At 40.4% G+C, this 19803-nt stretch overlaps 2 protein-coding genes across 2 annotated transcripts in view; one reads left to right on the forward strand and one right to left on the reverse strand.

Moving 5' to 3' along the window:
• Positions 1–3988: 3988 nt before the first annotated feature.
• mapkapk2a (MAPK activated protein kinase 2a) overlaps positions 3989–19803 on the reverse strand; it is a 60952-nt gene continuing 45137 nt past the window's right edge. The window contains exons 10-11 of the mRNA XM_033627308.2: positions 10458–19351; positions 3989–4208 (exon numbers count right to left, since the gene is read on the reverse strand). Coding sequence (XP_033483199.1) covers positions 19202–19351 — 150 coding nt within the window. The 3' untranslated portion in view covers positions 3989–4208; positions 10458–19201. The remainder of the gene's footprint in view (positions 4209–10457; positions 19352–19803) is intronic.
• il10 (interleukin 10) lies at positions 10578–12059 on the forward strand. The gene is made up of 5 exons (XM_033625798.2): positions 10578–10742; positions 10923–10982; positions 11168–11332; positions 11754–11816; positions 11924–12059. Exons 1-5 carry the CDS (start codon positions 10578–10580, stop codon positions 12032–12034), a joined length of 564 nt encoding a protein of 187 aa, XP_033481689.1. The 3' UTR covers positions 12035–12059.

Consider the following 19803-nt stretch of genomic DNA (forward strand, 5'->3'; position numbering starts at 1 on the left):
GCTTCCTCTGGATATCTGAGCTCCTCACCCTCATCCAGAGGGTGAGCTTAGCCACCCTAAAGAGGAGGCCTAGTATTCTGGTATAAATACTGTAATGTTTCTTAGGGCAATATTAATATGTATTCCATACAAAAGAAAAAGTACTAAGGGGAAAACATCCCTCACACTGCCATCACAGAGAGTCCCGAAATACTTCTCTATGTAGTTTCTCTTTTTATAAATATATACATTTGCCCATGCATATCAAACCTCACCAAAGATTGCCATGACCTCAATCATATGCTTTCAGCAGAAAGCAAAGCCCAGCAGATGTCACCTGTCTTCAGTCTTGTCAGTCTTATTACGCATGTCTGACTTATAGAGGGAATCCACAGCGTCATCAACTCAAACCACAACTTAATATCATTTCATTTTGGAATAATATAAGGTGATTTACAGCTTTTGATGCAATTTTAAACACTACTTTTTTTGCCCCTAACCATGTTTTATGATCTCCTGTCTGTCTGTGGAAATTTAGTGCATGAAGGCAATGTTACTGTGCTGTACATGGGACTGACACTGTCATGTTAGTACTACTACTAGTGATACTACACTTATTGTTGTTGTTGTATTACATACAAAAAAATAATATATACATGCAATATAATGCAATGATATTAAAAACATGACTAATGATAAAAGAAAATGATGTGATATCAAAATTCCAAAAAGTGCTATGTCAAATTTTTTTCCTTGAGAGTTCAAGATCTTGAGGTCTATCAGTAGTATCAGCCTATCTCATGGGAGGAGTAGCCCATGTGTCATGCAAGATGCTCAAACAAAATCCCCCTCATGTATGAAGCATGTTTAACCCGTTGCTTCCAGTTAGTCTCCTCCCTCAGGTATCTGTCCCAATCTGGCTATAAATTCAGACATGCGACGAGCCAAAATTCATGCACCTTTTTCTTCTGAGCTCTTCAGTAAGATTCTACCAAGAAGATTTTTACCTCTCAGAAGACTGAAAACTTCATCTACGTCCCATCCACTGAGCCAGCAGCATCTCCACTCCTGAAGGTCCCACTCTTCTCTTCTCTGCCTCCAGAAGACCCATCATCTTGTCCACCAGCATGATTTAAAGTAAGTTTCTGCATCAGCTCTCTACACATTACATTTAATATGGTAAAAATAAAATGCGCTGCCTCTCAAGCATGATCAGAAAATACACAGAGCCTGAAATTACCAACAATACGAGCATCGTGCAAGCCAGAAAAGAGTTAAACGACATGATATAACCAAAGTGCTTGTTTCCTTCCTCCTGCCTGCCACGCCATGAACAGCATACTGGAGTTTTATCTGAACACGGTGCTGCCCACAGCCATGACCGGAGTGACAGAGTAACATAACCAAGGTGACGGTTTGCCATTTCCCTGCCAGCCAATCTACTCCCTCTGGTATCTGTACGACCCCAAAAGCACTTTGCAACTCCACTCCTGAGGGCCCACTACTCCAGAAGACCCATCATCTTGTCCACCAGCATGACTCCTCGGTCTCTGCTCCTGTTCAGCTTGGTTCTCTTTTCTGTTTTCTGCACTGCCTCCACTCCAATGTGCAACTACAAGTGCTGCCTTTCTGTTGAGGGCTTCCCTGTCAGACTCAGGAAGCTCAGGGAAGACTTGACACAGACCACAGACTACTGTGTGAGTAATATTCCTGTGTAGCTTTAACCCATGCGATCCAAAGATGATGACCTGCACCATTAGTGATGGATTTATTAATCACTGGTGCAGCCCAATCAGCAGTCCTCTTTATTAAGGATTGAAATTTGATTTGATGATACTGACTTTTGAAAGCCATTTAACTTACTCCTTAAACCAGATAAGACCTGACAGGAGAAAACACTTGTAAATCCCCATAAAATTAAAAATAATCTCTAAATTGGCGATTTGAAATTAGAGGATTGACAATGTGTCATATTGACTTTGTATACTCCCGTTATGACAGATTTATTTCACTGAACTGAACTGAAATGTCAGTTAAATGTCACATTTGGACACGTGGACAAATATGAATCTCTTTCTGTTTTCATTCATAAACATCCAAGCTGTCATGCCTTTCAGGAAGACATGTGATTAGCTGTCACTCAGTTAAAACAAATATTCAAAACCACAGTCCTTGTCTAGACTAAAACCATCAGAATATTCCAAACTCTTGTAGACATGAGGCAGATGGCTGACCATGATAGAAAGGGGAAGAGTTCAACGATGACTCACAGGACGGATCATAATATTGCATTAGTCAGTGGTTTCTCAACTGCAGCAGCGTGCATAACGGTGCATCATCCGATTCCTGCAAAAAAGGAAGAAAGGGAATGCTGCTGCCTGCTCACTAACATTTTTTGCCCTGAGCTCTGTCTTGCAGACTGCACAGAAATCCCAGCTAAGGCCCTTTGCCTGTTAACTATATTTCATTTATGAGGACAAGGAAAGAGCTGGGGGTGAACTCAAGGCATTAATACTTTTAAAACCTGTGCTCCTCATCATACTCTCATAATAGTTGATAGCCCGTTTAGAGTTCGACATGAAACTGTGAATTGTGAAAACAGTGTTCAGGCCCACCACAAAAGTTTCATACTGTGGCTCAACTGTATGCTGTCCCCATTTACACAGTATGCTTACACGGGTCATTTTAATAAATAGTGTGGTGCATTTGAGCTGCTGTAATCTGACTGACCTTTGTTTGTCTCCAACAGGACAGTCAGTCGTGTTGTTTCCTGCATCTCCTGCTTCGTTTCTACGTTGAGAGAGTGCACAGCAACTGCGTCTCATCTCAGCCACAGCAGCAATACCAACACTTTTGTCAACATCAGGAGATGCATACACCAGGGTTACCAACTGAAAAAATGGACAATTGCCCCGGAGCAACAGACACTGAAGGCCACTGAAGCCCCCCAGGGTCATTGAGGGCAGTGGTTAGAGGGTCAATGGAGCCCAGCATCCGTGGGGCCACCTGACAAGTTAATCCAGCACTGATGTGGATAAATCTGCAATTTTTTTATTTAATAATAAAATGCTCTGTTATTAAAACTATACATTATGTTGCATTAATACATGTACCCAGCTCTGTGCAGCATCCTCACTGTAAAGGAGACACAGAAAACTATTGAAGTATATAATAGTATTGAATAGCTCCTCACAGCAGACTGCAGATGGTGCTGTGGAGTAAACCCCAGGAGCAATCGATTTCACTTTTGTAAAGATAATCTATAGTTGGTTTTCAGCAATTATGGATATTTGATGTTTAATTCATTCTTTCATTTTCATTTTTTTAATTTTATTTAAAAGGGACAGTGTACAGCTCAAACATAAATGTCACCATTTGATGCACCGTACCAGATTATAGCTTCAAGCTAATTCGCGTCTGTAGTCCCTTCTTAGTGTCAAGTCTTCCAGTTTCAAACCGCACTGTCAAGCGTATGGTACAAGTTGTATTTTTTAGGAAAGCTATTGTTTTTCTTGTGTCACACCAGTGCTACTAAGTGGTTAACTATGACTACTACTACACCAGATTTTAAGAGTAAAATTCAGAAACATTTTGTTCAACAACTTCAGAAAAAGACATATTTTTATCCAATAACATGTCGCTATTTTCAGTGTAGTATTTTGTAATCACATTCTTAAATTAGTTTTATGTGCTGATGTATTCATAATTATATTTTTTATTTTCATTTTTATAACACACCTGTAACATGCAACACCTGTTTATGTATTAGACACTGAAAGCTGTACTAAACTTCCACTGTTTACCAGCAATAAAAACAAAATGTATTAAATTTTTTCTTTCCTACCTCCTTTAAGAATGTACTGTTAGGATATTATTTGGTTAGTTAGTCTGTTAAGCTTTATTGACAAGACAGTCCAGACAACAGAATGCATACAGTCTAATGCTGATTCAGTCTGTTACAACCCAGCTCTTTGGCTGCAACAGTGATGGGACACGAGACGAGGGCACAAACAGTTAAAAGCTTGTTTATTTACAAAATAAAGATTAAAAAAACAAGTAAACGTGAAAGTAATCAGTTATGTCTGCATGTGTGGAAATGTCTGTAAAACACCTGAAAGAACAGCAGCTGCACCGTGAGGGAGGAGGGATATTCTGTCGGAAGGTGGTGAGGTGTTACATCATGAAGCACAGCAGGCCCAGGTGTGGCTCGTGATGCCTTTACACACATCCTGTAACAAAAAAGAACAGCAGGGTTCCACTAATATTGTTTTAAGACAGAAGTCAAAAAGGCACACCTAGTGGAGCGGAGGGGTCGTTACAAGTTACACCCAGTCATCTCGTGCACACACACATACACAGACACACAAGTATGACAAATATCAGCAAGAAGAACTTTAAAGTTCTTTAGAGCAATGAGTGTCTCTAATTTTAGTTTGCTTTGCAGTTTATTTCAGTAGTGAGGTGCATACTGGAAACCAGCCTTCCCTAGTCCAGAGTTGGTATGAGGGACCAGGGATTATAGATATTTTGGCAGCTGAGCCTCGTGGGACACCTTTAACAACCATCTGGAGATTTGATTTGAAACCGTCAGCTGCAACCAGACATTAAATATTATAATCACAAGCATCAAAAGCCTTGGAGAGATTTACAAAGAGTGCAGCACAAGTGATGACAGCTCTGCATTATTACCCTCCAGTGGTGATCAGAGAAAACACAGTGTTTCATCCAGTACAGGTGAGCAGATGTGACACGGCTAACATCAGCAGCAGCGTGATGACTGACCCTGACTCACAGTTATATCGCCTCTTTTCACTTCCACACATCCAGCAGGTTGTGGCTCTCTTCACATCTGAGCATCGGCAGGCCAAGGACTAAATGAACCGGGGTGAAAATCAATGAAACTGTGATTCATCATTCAAATTGCATTGAGAAACAGTGTTATTTTTTACTTTCACTAATTCAGCACTCAAATGTTTGAACACTATGGGAAAATATGAGCTGTCACGGCGAGCGGTGCTTACATAAGTGCGGTTAACACCCTCTCAGGTACAGATGTGAATGCATGTGCTTACGCACTTCCACCCTACATCAATACAGTATGGAGAATAAGGTGTCATGCTTTTGGAAGCATCACACTGGTGCGTATCCATCAATCACTGATTGAATCGGAATGCTTACTTTAATCTTATATTAGTGAAAATGTCCAGGTCAAACTGAACTCTGTGTACAGTGGGAATGTGGAAGTTTCATCTTCTCACAAAAAGGAAGCTTGCTCAGCAGGACAGGACCACTTTAGTTTCAGGGTACAGGAACATTCATCTAATGTTGCTTGCTCAGCTCTGTGGAAAAGATAAGGTTCCTGCGGAAGTCTGCGGTTATCTATTTTAGTTTTGAAGTTCGCATTTGCATGTTATATACTTAAATTGGCACATTTCCATCACAGTAATATTGAAAGATCTCCCACAGACGCACTGTTGTTTAAATCTGCTAGGTGAAGTAGGTGATATGCCAACACAACAACAGCCCACATTCGCCATGACGGGTTAACTAAGGGGAAGTCGAAATGACTCTAGGTCTCTTTAGGTCACTCACAGGAAACAGAGATGAAACTCAAAGTCGCCCATTCCGTTATACAGAATATCTTCCCACCCAGATATTAGCTGTCACGTAACGCTCATTAATTCATGTCTCTGTGAGTGGTTTGGCAACACGCTGTCAGCCTGTTCACCTCACACACATCTCTCACAGTCACCTCTTTCCTTTTAGCCTTATCAATACAAGACCACTATTATTATCATTTATGCTCACATAACAATAACAACTTGACATAAACAATAACAAAAACAGACCTCTGAAGGACTCAATGCTACACACACACACCAACACACATTCACTGTCAAACAGACGCCCGGTGTGAAAGTGAAAGAGGAATGTGGTGAATCTGTTTGTGAAGACGGATAGGTTTCCTCTAAAGGCGCAAGTACACTGCTGCAGACACAATATGCACACACCGATCAAGAAAATGTGACGCATAACACGGAGAAAATGTAAAAACATAACTACAGTACATTGTGGAGCTCGTCTGGGCTGCAAAGCGCAAGGAATGGCAGTTAAAATGAGCGCGCAAACAGCTTTCAAACAGCATCAAATCTTCAAGTTATTCGATGTCATGCGGCATTCCACTGTGATTCATGTTCCAACAGGGGGCTGAATAAACTAGATATGATATCAGCAGTCAGGTTTCAGGTAATGTGCCGCAGTATTGCTGACTGCAGATGCTGTGCACCGCTTAGTGACGACATCAGAAACTGAACTGAGGAGGTAAGGGGCCACGGCGACAAAGAGAAACTCTTACCACATCAGCACCTGATCATATCCAGAGCACACAGTGCTCTGCTGGCTGTTAGTCAGCCATCGAAAAAGTGATACATGAAAGATAAGATTTGACTGTTTCAGCTTTGGCCCCGTTTCAAGGAGGTTTTCTCACCTCTGGTTTGAGTGCACGATGAACATTAACTTGCTGATATGAAGCCTCCAACTGATCAACGTGTTGTGTTGTCGAACTCACAGGATTATGACCTCCAAATGACATCAAATTAGTTTCAGTAATATTTGCACATCAGAAAGGCACACACAGAAAGAGAAAGAGCAATAGAAATAGAAAAGGTTTTCACTTTTTTTTTTTACCTTGGTGGTAATGAAAAATGCAAATAGAATTGACAGACATAGCTGAACTATACTGTCATATGGTTTGCCTTTTTTTGGTGCTACAATTAACGATAGACAAGAAGTAGATGAGAAGTTACAGATAGATACTTCACACAATGCTGCAATGTTCACACATCAGCATGATATATTCATTACTCTCATGACACCCTGAACCTGTGAACAGATGCTGAGGGTCGCAGTGACCGTGCATGACGGTTTTATCAGCAGTCGCTGCCGCTGCAGTTACTTCTGGTATGCTGGGTTTAAGTATGAGTAGGGTGCAAGGAAAGACTAACAGCTAAAAATGAGTTATTTGAATACGTTACTTAAATTCTTTTTTCTTTTTTTCTTTTTTTACTTTAAATAAAGCTAATGACTAAAACAATGCCCCAACTGAAATCCCATCAGACCGGGCAAAAGCATTTCAAATGCAACTGCAACCACACAAAGTTATGAAATCACGCAGCTAAATGCAGAAAGCAGACATGCATGCTCTCTCTCACACACACATGCACGCACACACACACACACACACACACACACACACACACACACAATCAGTGACAAACTCAGAGGGGTTTCCCATAAACTGGTCGCTGCTGACTCATCTTAATTTCACACATAAATATATATATGTATATAAAATATGTACACATATTACAAGCTGCATTTGCTGCTTGATAGAAAAGATAAAAGATGTTGCATTTTAATGTGATATACCAATCTAACACAAATTATTTCAATTAAAAGTGCTCATTTTTACATTTTGAGCAATTTACACATTTACATCTATGAGCCAGCATTATCCGTTTGACTGCTGTAATTTGTATGGACGAGTACAATAACCTCGTTTTATGCATATCATTGCAGTTTGTTTTATCCGATGATAGCCTACTGGGATTTCGCAATATAGAGAATTTTCTGGAAACTAACTGGACCACTTCCTGGCTTTTTTTTTTCTTCACTCAATCTGCAACGGTTGCCATCATCAAGGTTTTAATGCTGACCTCTTGGCCAGGTCTCTCTTGAAAAAGAGATTTTAGTCTGGTCAAATAAAGAAAAACTGAAAAACTGTACTGGACTAATTTCTGTTATGTGTATCTCTCTTATTGGCATTTCACAATTGCTTTTTGCCTTTTTATAATGTAATAAGTTACATACAACCAAACTACTATTTCTGGTAGTTCTACTAAACTGTCACAATTTTTTAAAGGCAGAGTTGACACAAGACTATTTCACATGCATGTCAACTAAAATCTTTGCACCTTGGGAAATCTGTTTGTCTAACACAAGCACCAAACTGAGGTAGAGTTAAAATTACCCAAAAAAACAAAGAAAAAAAGAAATAACCCTAATTGTTTCATGCTCATTTCTTTTTGTTTCTCACTGTGCTTGTGTAGATGAAGTACTTTTATCGTGGAATGTGTTTTAATGCAACAAATTTAAAATAAATTACTGGCAATTTATTATCATTAAAACAGTAGTATTGTTTGTTCAAATATATTATTAACTTTTTGTATTCTTGGGAGAGGACCTTATCTCACTCTTTTATTACTGCCAAGTCCATCTTCACTGAATCTGTGGATTTAGTTGGTTTCCAGCTTCTTTTTAATGTGAAGTGAGAGGGCCGGTGCAATTCAAAGTTTCTATCTGAATAAGGCCACACTACGACCCGGCCACAATAAGGAATTAGTTAGTTAGTTAGTTTAAGGTGGGTTCATGGTTAGGGCCAGTCACACTAAGTCAGCCAGTTAGTTAGTTAGTTAGTTAGTTAGTTAGTTAGTATAAAGTGGGTTCGTGGTTAGGGCCAGTCACAGTAAGTCAGACAGTTAGTTAGTTAGTTAGTTAGTATAAGGTGGGTTCATGGTCAGGGCCAGTAATAGTAAGTCAGTCAGTCAGTCAGTTAGTTAGTTAGTTAGTTAGTTAGTTAGCTGGTATAGGCTGGGTTCATGGTTAGGGCCAGTAATAGTAAGTAAGTCAGTTGGTTGGTCGGTCCGTTGGTCAGTTAATTAGTTAGTTAGTTAGTATAAAGGGGTTCGTGGTTAGGGTCAATGTTAAAAGTTAGTTAGTTAGTTAGTTAGTTAGTTAGTTGGTATGAATTGAGTTCATGGTAATGGTCAGTTAATAGTTCGTTAGATTGTTAGTATACATCAGGGCTATGGTTGGGTAGTCAGTCAGTCAGTTAGTTTGTTAGTTAGTTAGTTAATAATGTGGGCAAAAAAATATATTTTGTTAGAATACTCAGAGTTGTGACATTTGATTTCACATGGTAAATGTCTCTCTTCACATGTGAAATTGACTTCGGACATGTTAACGTTCATATTCACCTTGCATTGTCTCTTATCAAATGTTGAGAAGTTTAAGCAGAAACATTCAGTTTCCAAATGTAAAATTTAGTGTCACATGTTAAATAACAACATCACATGTAAAATGATTCACTTTACATGGTTTTTCCATTTGTGACAGATTACATTTCATCAATGTGCACTAATGCTGTAGTATTTTCCACATTTTTCTGTGCTGGCTGGATTGTACTCACTGTATCAGACCTGACGTTTTTATTTATTTAACTGTATTTAAAGCACAGTGTGTAATCTTCCGCAACACAGGCTTCATCCGGTACATAACCTCTAACCTGAACCATGACAAATCACCCTGAAGGGTATTTGCAGATTGTGAAGTCTTAACCATGCAGATAATCACCAGGAATGATTTTCTTTCTCAAAATACCAGTGTTGCCCAACATAAAGTGGTTCCAGTGTAAACTGGACAGAGACGCGTTAGTTGTGGATTAATGGGCATTCCATACAAAAGAAAAAGTACTAAGGGGAAAACACCCCTCACACTGCCATCACAGAGAGTCCCGAAATACTTCTCTATGTAGTTTCTCTTTTTATAAATATATACATTTGCCCATGCATATCAAATCTCACCAAAGATTGCCATGACCTCAATCATATACTTTCAGCAGAAAGCAAAGCCCAGCAGATGTCACCTGTCTTCAGTCTGTCAGTCTTATTACGCATGTCTGACTTATAGAGGGAATCCACAGCGTCATCAACTCAAACCACAACTTAATATCATTTCCATCTGAGTGGCACCATTTCCTCTGTTATTGTGAATGCATGGAATAATATAAGGTGATTTACAGCTTTTGATGCAATTTTAAACACTACTTTTTTTTGCCCCTAATCATGTTTTATGATCTCCTGTTTGTCTGTGGAAATTTAGTGCATGAAGGCAATGTTACTGTGCTGTACATGGGACTGACACTGTCATGTTAGTACTACTACTAGTGATACTACACTGGTGATGATAGTTAAGAGTAAAATGGAAAACATATAATAATAATTATTGTATTATTATAATAATCATCATTATTGTTGTTGTTGTATTACATACAAAAAAATAATATATACATGCAATATAATGCAATGATATTAAAAACATGACTAATGATAAAAGAAAATGATGTGATATCAAAATTCCAAAAAGTGCTATGTCAGATTTTTTTCCTTGAGAGTTCAAGATCTTGAGGTTTATCAGTAGTATCAGCCTATCTCATGGGAGGAGTAGCCCATGTGTCATGCAAGATGCTCAAACAAAATCCCCCTCATGTATGAAGCATGTTTAACCCGTTGCTTCCAGTTAGTCTCCTCCCTCAGGTATCTGTCCCAATCTGGCTATAAATTCAGACATGCGACGAGCCAAAATTCATGCACCTTTTTCTTCTGAGCTCTTCAGTAAGATTCTACCAAGAAGATTTTTACCTCTCAGAAGACTGAAAACTTCATCTACGTCCCGTCCACTGAGCCAGCAGCATCTCCACTCCTGAAGGCCCCACTCTTCTCTTCTCTGCCTCCAGAAGACTCATCATCTTGTCCACCAGCATGACTCCTCGGTCTCTGCTCCTGTCCCTCCTGGTTCTTCTGTCTTTCTACAGCACTGCCTGGTGCAGCCCAATGTGCAACAACCATTGCTGTCGATTCGTGGAGGGTTTTCCTGTCCGGCTAAAGAAGCTCAGAGAGGACTATTCACAGATCAGAGACTACTATGTGAGTATGAGCAAGACATTGACTCTGAACGTACCTTAACAGGCTGTGCAGCATCATTTGGATAGATCCAGCGCCCATGTGGCCATGCAGTGCTGTGGATTTCACTTTCTCACCTCTGTCTGCCTCTGCTGCAGCTGCTGCTGACTCTGTCACTGAACACGAGCCTGTTTCTGTTTACAGGAAGCAAACGACGACTTGGACACAGCGCTGCTAGACGAGAGCGTGGAGGAGTCCTTTAAAGTAAGTTTCTGCATCAACTCTCCACAAACTTCATTTAATATGGTAAAAAATAAAACGCGCTGCCTCTCGAGCATGATCAGGAAATACACAAAGCCTAAACTGATCGACGATACGAGCATCGTGCAAGCCAGAAAAGAGTTAAACGACACGACATAACCAAGGTGATTGTTTCCTCCCTCCCTCAGAGCCCGTTTGCCTGCCACGCCATGAACAGCATACTGGAGTTTTATCTGAACACGGTGCTGCCCACAGCCATGACCGGAGTGACGGAGGATACCAGGAATCTAAAGCCGTACATGGAGTCCATACAGCAGATCTTCGACGAGCTCAAGAGTGAGGTCACCAAATGTGTGAGTATCTGACACACGTGTCACTCCTACCCGAAAATAAAGATGTAAATACGCACCGAGGGCGCGCTGCCGACAGCTCCGATGTAGTTTCCAGTGCGCAATGCGAAGCAGTATGTTTGTGTAAGTAGGCTACTTATGCAGCAGCAGAGGTTGTCTGCACTTGACAGAAAGAGGAAGAGTGGCTCGAAGGACAGGACAGGTCATAATATTGCATTAGTCAGTGATTCCTCAACTGCAGCAGCGTGCATAACGGTGCATCATCCAATTCTTACAAAAGGGGAAGAGAAGGAAAGGCATGCTGCTACAGTAGCCTACTTGTCAATGTTTTTTCCTCTGTGTCTGTTGGGAGGGAATTCAGGGCTGTCTAATTAAAGTTGGTAACCCTTGTGCTAACACTGTCTTTCTGTTATTCCTCTTACAGAGAAATTACTTCTCCTGCAAGAAACAGTTTCAAATCGAAAACCTAAACTCTACTTACACTCAGGTGAGTGTCGACATGTCACCTTTAATCTTGGAAATACAGTTTCCATGTGTGCATGCCTGTGTTTTGACGGATGATTTTAATAGAGTGAACTTTGTGTTTGTCCACAGATGGAGGGTAAAGGTTTATTTAAGGCCATGGGCGACCTGGATGTGCTGTTTAACTACATTGAGATGTATCTGGCTTCTAAACGGCACAGACACACAGTGGCCGCTGCTTGAAGACCTGCTGACCTGAATTAAACTGTGACTTTGTCCATGTCAGAAATAAGAGGGGACAGACATTGACTCTTGAAATCCGTTACTGTCAGTCGTATGAGTGTTGTTAATGAGTGTTGTTGCTGCTTGCTGAACTGATGTCTTTATTATTGTGAGACTTCTATTTTGTCCTGAGGACAAGCTTATGTTTGAAGACCATATTGTGTCTTACACACATGAAGATACAACCAAAACAGTTGCTTTGAAGCTGTGATATTTATTTGTCATATATTTTATGTATTTTTGTATTTATTATGACTATTTTTACACTGTTAAAGAGGAATAAATGACTTGTCTATAAAGAATGAATCTTTTGATTTTATTTCACAACAAGATACTGCTGCTGTCATGCCATGTATTAGGAATAGGTAACTGGTAGAGCACTGAAAACATCACATCCTGCAGTTCTGCAGTCTATATGTGGGGAACCACTCGAGTGTAAACTCAACAGGCTTATGCACTAACCTCAAACGTGACCCACATATACATCACTTACCAGCAGCAGCCCTGCTATATCTTAATTTACCGTAACTGTAACTAGCCAGCCTCACCCTCATGGCATATGCACAGTTGCACAAAAAAGACAAGTGCATGCGAAAGCGGTCTCGCTCAGTCACACACAGACACATATAAAACAGAAGTAACACACACAGTGAAATAGAGCAGCCCCACATTAAAAATGTTGCTTTTTTTCCCTGTGCTGATCAGTCAGCGCATCAGCCACAGAGGGTAGCTGCAGATTTTATTTCATCAGCTACACCACAATACACTGATACCTGAGCAATAAAATAATTTTTAAGGGCATGAAAACATACTCAGGTAGTAACACTTGAACGTACGTATGTGCACTCCTCTGACTGCGGAGTCACATAAGGTTCCTGACTTGACTCAGGCCTCTGCACTGAAACTACTCTAAGACATTTCAGCCGTCACTAACTCAGTCAACGTGGGATGATCTGAATAGTATCATTCCAGCAATGACAGTACCTTATGCAAAGATATCATTCACAACAATTGTCTGATAGAGCGTGACCATTTTATTTGGACCAACGTTAATGGCAGTTTGCTGAAGGATGAATCATGTTAGTCAGCGTTATGTTCAAAACTGTTAATTCAGACTTCTTTTTCCTTAAAACCAGTGTTTACGTTTTCAGTCTCCTGTCTGTTAACATGCTAGTTAAGATCATTCCTAGCTGTTATGTAATGACTGGATATGTCTGTGCAGAGAGCAATGGTTTCGAAGCAAGGTGAGAAAAAACAGAGACCATCAGTTACGGGTTCTTTCACAGTGTTGGGACTTGAAGCAAAATGCCAAATCACGGTTTTGACTGATTATGATTGAGGGTTGAAAATGGCTACTTTTATTGACACACACCACTTTGCCCTTAATAGCTAAGATATCCTAAATCACAACAACAACACAGTTGTGGGATCAAACTGCACTGCCTTCCACATCATAAAAAAACAAATGATTCTGAAAAGAGAAAAACAGACACCCTCACCTGCTTTTCCAACATGTAGTTTTCCTTCCTCCTGAACCGTCCGTCATGAAGAGGAGGGAGATGCAATAACATTTCAATAAGAGGATAAGGCTGCACATTTTTATAGTCTCTCCCAGAAGGGATTTGTGATGTTGAACCTGGTTGTTCACGTGAAAAGTGTCATAAATAGTTTTGTCAAAAATGAAAAAGGAAAAAAAAGAAAAACAGCCAGATGGAGAAGTTCAAACCCTGGTTCCTTTCTCATACCGCACAGCTGGCCTCAATGTTAGATATCTGGTTTTAAGAAAGTTACAGAAATGGTCGTACGCAGCCCACCCTCTCATCTGACGTGTGAAAGGTGCAGTAGGGGTGAGGTTTTCAAAGCTCGTAGTTGCATGTTAACCCTCCCTTTATTCTTAACCCCCCCACCCAGCCAATAATGTTTGTATAGGTCCTTATTATGATGCTGTGTGCTTGTGAATTTCTTTAAAAGTGTGAACAAAAAAAAAAGTGCAAAAGTGTTTTCATTGTACGTGTTTTAGTAGAGGTGGTGATTTTGTGTATTTCAACAGTTGTGAGCACATATAATTTACAGAAGTCTATTTGGAAATAATCAAGATAGATGTGAGACATCGAAAACACCCACGAGACGAAAATGAGACAGAAAATTGCAAAAGTTGTCAAGACATCCGCTCTGAGTCATTATTCCGAATCACCAAGGTCCATAATGTTTGTGGTGAATTCTTGTGCACACACCTGATGAGTCAAGCACAAGATTAGCTTGTTCCAAAACAGAGATGCTACAGAAACATACTGACGTTGAAAACTGACACACTCTTTGCCACATGTGAGGCTATTAATGTAAAATATCCACCCATTACACTTGAAAGAGGGTACTGCATCATCAGTCATAGATGGATGATACATAACTGAATACCATATCATGGCATGATGTATCACAGTATGCCCCATAATAGGTAATAAATGTCTGCTCTTCCTTATGTCTTTTCTGTGTCTTTCACTGGAAAAGAAGTGTAATGTGTAAGTTCTCCCGCTCTGGCCACTTCCTGAATTTGGAGATGACCATATCAGGTTACATTTTCAAAAAAGCACACATGATGTAAGTACCAGACAAAAAGCCTATTATTGACTGCCTGTCACAAATCTGCATTATGAGTAGTGCTTTTGAAGTTATAGCTTATTGGCGGATATAAGTAATTATGCACTGTATGTGAGTAGCAGCACAGTGATGCGGTACGGCAGTGGTTAGCATCATGTTGACTCACAGCAACAGGGTTTCGGGTTCAAACCTGCCTCCTGGCTTTGCCCCCTCTCCCTGTGTCAGCATGGGTTTTCTCTGGGCTCTCCAGCTTCCTCCCATCCAAGTCCAAAACATGCAGGTTAGCTTGACTCTAAATGGCCATTGTGTGTGTGTGTGTGTGTGTGTGTGTGTTTGTACTTATAGATGCTACGAACTGAGGACCAATAACATATTTTTGCAACAGAGGACATTTTTGGAACACAAGGACATTTTGGCTGCTCCTCACTTCTTCAAAGGCCTGTTTGAGGGTTAAGACTTATTTTTAGGGTTCAGGTTAGAATTAGGTTTGGTTAGCGTTAGTGTTGGGGTCAGGCATTTAGTTGTGGTGATTAAGGTTAGGGTAAGGGGCTAGGGAATGCATTATGTCAAAAGGAGGTCCTCACGAAGACAGAAGTATAAGAATGGATGTGTGTACACAGTTTATATACATATTATATACATTTCCCACAGCACCTTTTCTTAGAAGAAAATGAAGAATGTGTTCCAAAAGCAAAGAAACAGCAAAAAAAGAGGGGAAAAAAGAAGCGATCGCAGTTACCACAACACATACCTTTAGCTGTACTTGACAGTAAAAACAAACTGATTTCCTGCATGTGAAAGATTAGCAACTTTTGTTGTACATGTAAAACTGAACATGAAACAGCTTTCAAAAGCACAAGTTTCTTACTTAAAGGTAACGTGGGGTGTCTCGCTATTACTACCATGTCTGGGGCAGGTCAATCAGCCCCCTCTTGTCTGAGAGGATGTATGTTTGTGTGTCAGAATCAGGATGGCATGTCACTTCAAAGAAACCTGAGCTGTGTCTCATCACCTCAGCTGGGAAGTCTACGTCCTCCACACTTCCCCACGTCTTTAAAAGGGTGTACATAGTAATGACATACGGTGAGGCCAACACACTAACGTCACTTTCTAACCTAGAAAAACTGATGGTCTTGTTTTTAAATTTGTTAAATGAATGTCTCACCTGATTTTCCTTCGATGATGTAAACCCTCTGATGTTAAAATCAAAAATACAGTTTCCTTCTCACCTGTAATGCTATTTTTCCATCTACCGGTGCTCACCTTGCACCACCAAGCTAGCTGACGTTACAGCTCAGGTGAGGAGGATGCCATTAATGTTTACATCTTGTGTTGTCACCAGACCGAGCCTCTCATCTCATCTCCAAGTAAACACATGCTTTCCTCTGCGTGGTTGGCAGGTGTACTTTGGTATAAAGAAAATAGTTCCTACATGAGACTGCTCACAAGGTCTATGTATTATCTTGAGTAACTGGGTCATGCTCTCTGGGAAGAGACATTGCTGTTGAGTTTTTCAATTTATTTATTTTTTAATCATTGAGCACCACACGCTAAGTGGCATCTAGTTCCGTTATGTTTAAGAGAAGGCAGACATCTCTCGCAACTCGCACCAAAACAATCTAGATTGATGAACAGCACTACAGATAAGAGGAAAATATGTATTTTTGGTTTTGCTTTGAACTGTCCCTTTTAACTGTTTATAAGATGGTTTGGTGGTTGCATCAGAAGCTAAATACAGACAGTATGCACCGCTTACCTTCCTGACTTTAACCAACCTATGACTGGCTGAACCTCATGTATTGTTTCCCACCTATCACGTGATAAAATAGTGAGGCATGCCCTCCTTATTTTTGTTATAAGTGTGCTGGGCAGGTGGGTGTCCTGCAGTTTGTTGTAGACGGGGTTAAGGGGTAGAACCTCCACAGGTCTACCATCATAAGGGACTCCCCTGAAGCCTCATTTAACCCCTTTTCACTTACCTGAGAGAAAGAAATGACTGTAGGTTTCATCACACTCAAAGCTGGAAGCTGAGTGCCTACGACTGCCTAGCACCTGAAGAAAAATAATCTTGTGCATTAGCGGGAAGCTGCTCTAAAACACCCCAGTGTTGGCAAATGTCTGTGTTGACTCAATGCCACCGCACTGTTTTGCTACGCAAATGCGTATATTCCAGGAGTCACTCATGCTAGCAAGTAAGATACATGACGCCTGTCACAAGTTGAGTCTGTTGACTCCGTCTAAAAGCCACAAATCCCAAGTCGACCAGTCATAGCTGGAGACATGAATGAGAAGAAAAATTCTCTAAATGTTGAGGCAGAAGTCACATATGGAGAAAATATTTAAATTTTTATATATAGTCAATTAATAAACAACTGGACCAACAACTCAGAACAGGTAACACACACTACAACATGTAGACAAGTTGGCAATCCTAAACAAGTGTTTGCAAGAAGCATTAAAACTTGAAATGTTGTATTGCCTTGGATTTAACTATTAAAAAATATTAGTGTTTTGGAGGGAAAAACATAATGAAGGAGACTACATGCTTAAATTACAATTATAAGTTTCTGACTTTTTTTTTTTCCCTACTTTTTTTTTTTAATAGAAAAAGACTTTACGTTATCACCAAATTATTACATGCTTTACAGGACCATGTGCTACTCAAGACATGTACTTATTTCTTTTCTGAATTAAATTCAGAGTAGAATGTTCTACTTTTCTCACACAAAGTTATTTTGTATGCAAAAATGGAGATTAGAGAGCAGATTTGTGTTTTGTGTGTTTTTTAATACAAAGCTGAAGCAGACAAAAGTACGGCAGGTGGAGCTGAACAGACTCAATGACAGGAAAAAAAAAACAAAACAAAAAAAAAAACAAAAACAACAGACACATCTGTGCTTCCACTACAAAAAAAAAATGTGTCCAGAGGGATGGAAAAAAAAAAAAAAAACAGGAAAAACATTGTCACAAACATTCAATGAACACTTTTTTACAGTGAGAGATTTGTAGGTGCGATGTGACAGGTAATGTGGATGTGATTTTACAAAGTGAAGTGGACCAAACCAACAAAAATTAACAATCACTTCCAATGATCCCCAAGTGAGCTGGAAGCGTCCTGTTGCGTTAACAAGAACACCGAAGAGACACCGACCATCACACCATGTCTGAATGTGATGACAGCTTGCTGGTGGTATTTGTCAGACATTCTGCTCTGGGACGAGGGACAGCTCTAGTACTTTCTACTTCCTAATAATCCTCCAGGAAGTGTCGAAGAATACTGGCATTGTATCAGATACGTCCCACTGAGCCTCCTGACTTTTGAGCTGGTGTAACCAACAGTAACTCTAAGTGATCTTTTCAGAGAGACCTCTGGAGTGCACCCAGTCTGTCTGAACCGTGTATTCCCTACAGGGCATGCTACTGCTACTGCTTACATGAACACACACAAACGCTTCCTATTGTCGCCCAACATCTCTCCAACACATTTGCAAACAGAAATCAACACTAAGGAAAAGGTCCTAGTAGTACTTCAAGCTGACAAACACATCTGCATAGCATTAACCTGAAATATAATCTGGCAATGTTATAAATTGGGAAGCATAACATTGATAAAAGCCTGAACCAAATGGTAGGCAGGGGTTAAAAGTCATTTGCTGCTTTAGCAACACTCAGTAAGGCCTATGCTAATATGTTCATAAAATCCATGAAAAAATACAGTATCAGTTGGCTCCTACTCTCCTAAGAGCTACATGCGGGAGAAAGGTCGAGCCAGTTCCTGTTCTTAAACATGGCGGCCTTCTCTTCCCTATAAACTATGTACCTGAAAAAACAAGCGTAGATTAAGGTAGGAGAGAGGGGCCACGAGTGAGGTGCTCTGTCAGAATGGCACATGGCCCTTGTGAGTGCATAGGCCTCTGTTCGACATTCACAAAGACAAACTGAACCTGACAGACACTCCCACTTCAAGTCCCAGAAATGGGCCACTATTTCCAGCTAATTCCAACAGTCAGGGACAGAGTCCTTACATTCCACTTGTCAGTTCAAAATACATCTGCTTACTTTGCATGTACGTAAAAGAAACCTTCCCTTGCTTTTATTTTTGGGATTTAGCCATTTGATTTAACATTCACAGGTTTGGGGCAAGAGCTAGAACAGGGCTGCGGGGTGAGAGAGAACTACTGCTAATGCTAAGGCTTCATGTCCTATTCCAACATTCAAGCCCCTCTGAGTACACAACCTGATGTTTGGGAAAGGAGAGGAGAGAGAGATCTCACCGATTCCCTCTCCTCTCCTTTTCTATAATTCATAATCTCTTCACTGGTGTAAAAACACAGATCGACATCCCCTCTGCCAGAGCAGAGTGGTGGGTTTAAAATGGTAGAGTAATAAAAACAAACACTCCTATAAAACATTAGATTTGCCATGAAAAATAAAACACTGAGAAAATCCATGCAACGCGACTCACGTGTCAACAAATTATTGCTTCCTTTTTACAACCTGTGTTTGTATGTGCATGCATGCGTGTATCTTTCAGTGGGCAGCAGACTGTGGGTCCGGCATGGGGTTATTGGCTTTCTTCCTCCGTTTCTGTAGCAGTGGATTGGTCGAGTCCTCAATGGTCTTGATCTTGATTTGCTCATAGTCGACCCTCATCGTTGCCAAGGCACTGGTCATTTCCTCCTGAAAAACGACCAAAAGAAGCTCATCAGGTCACTTGCTTGCCAAACCACACCCTGCAGTTTTTGTAGACATCATGTCATTACACTGCTTTCAAGCTACTGATGCAAATCATAATGTCTGTCCAGTGTGACGCTGCTGTTTTTGAATTATGAAGCTTTACAGCTTAAACATCCTCTGACACTTCTTCAGGGAAACTACCGATGAAAAAAAAAGATAGAACACCAGCCGCCAGATCTGTTAAGCTAAGTTACTCTATCAAACAGTACATCAAGTAACCAACCAGCATGGGGTAAACATATTTTGTTTTACATCAGCTGTTACACAGGTGTTTTTACAGGCGAAAGTTTTATGCACAGCGACGCAACAAGTGCAGCCATCATTAACTCTGCAACTCTCTGTCTCTCCTCCACTCCACACCATGCCCACTGCGCAACGCCACACACTATAAACAA

Source organism: Epinephelus lanceolatus, chromosome 1 (assembly GCF_041903045.1).
Source record: "Epinephelus lanceolatus isolate andai-2023 chromosome 1, ASM4190304v1, whole genome shotgun sequence".
In the NCBI taxonomy this organism is placed as follows: Eukaryota; Metazoa; Chordata; class Actinopteri; order Perciformes; family Serranidae; genus Epinephelus; species Epinephelus lanceolatus.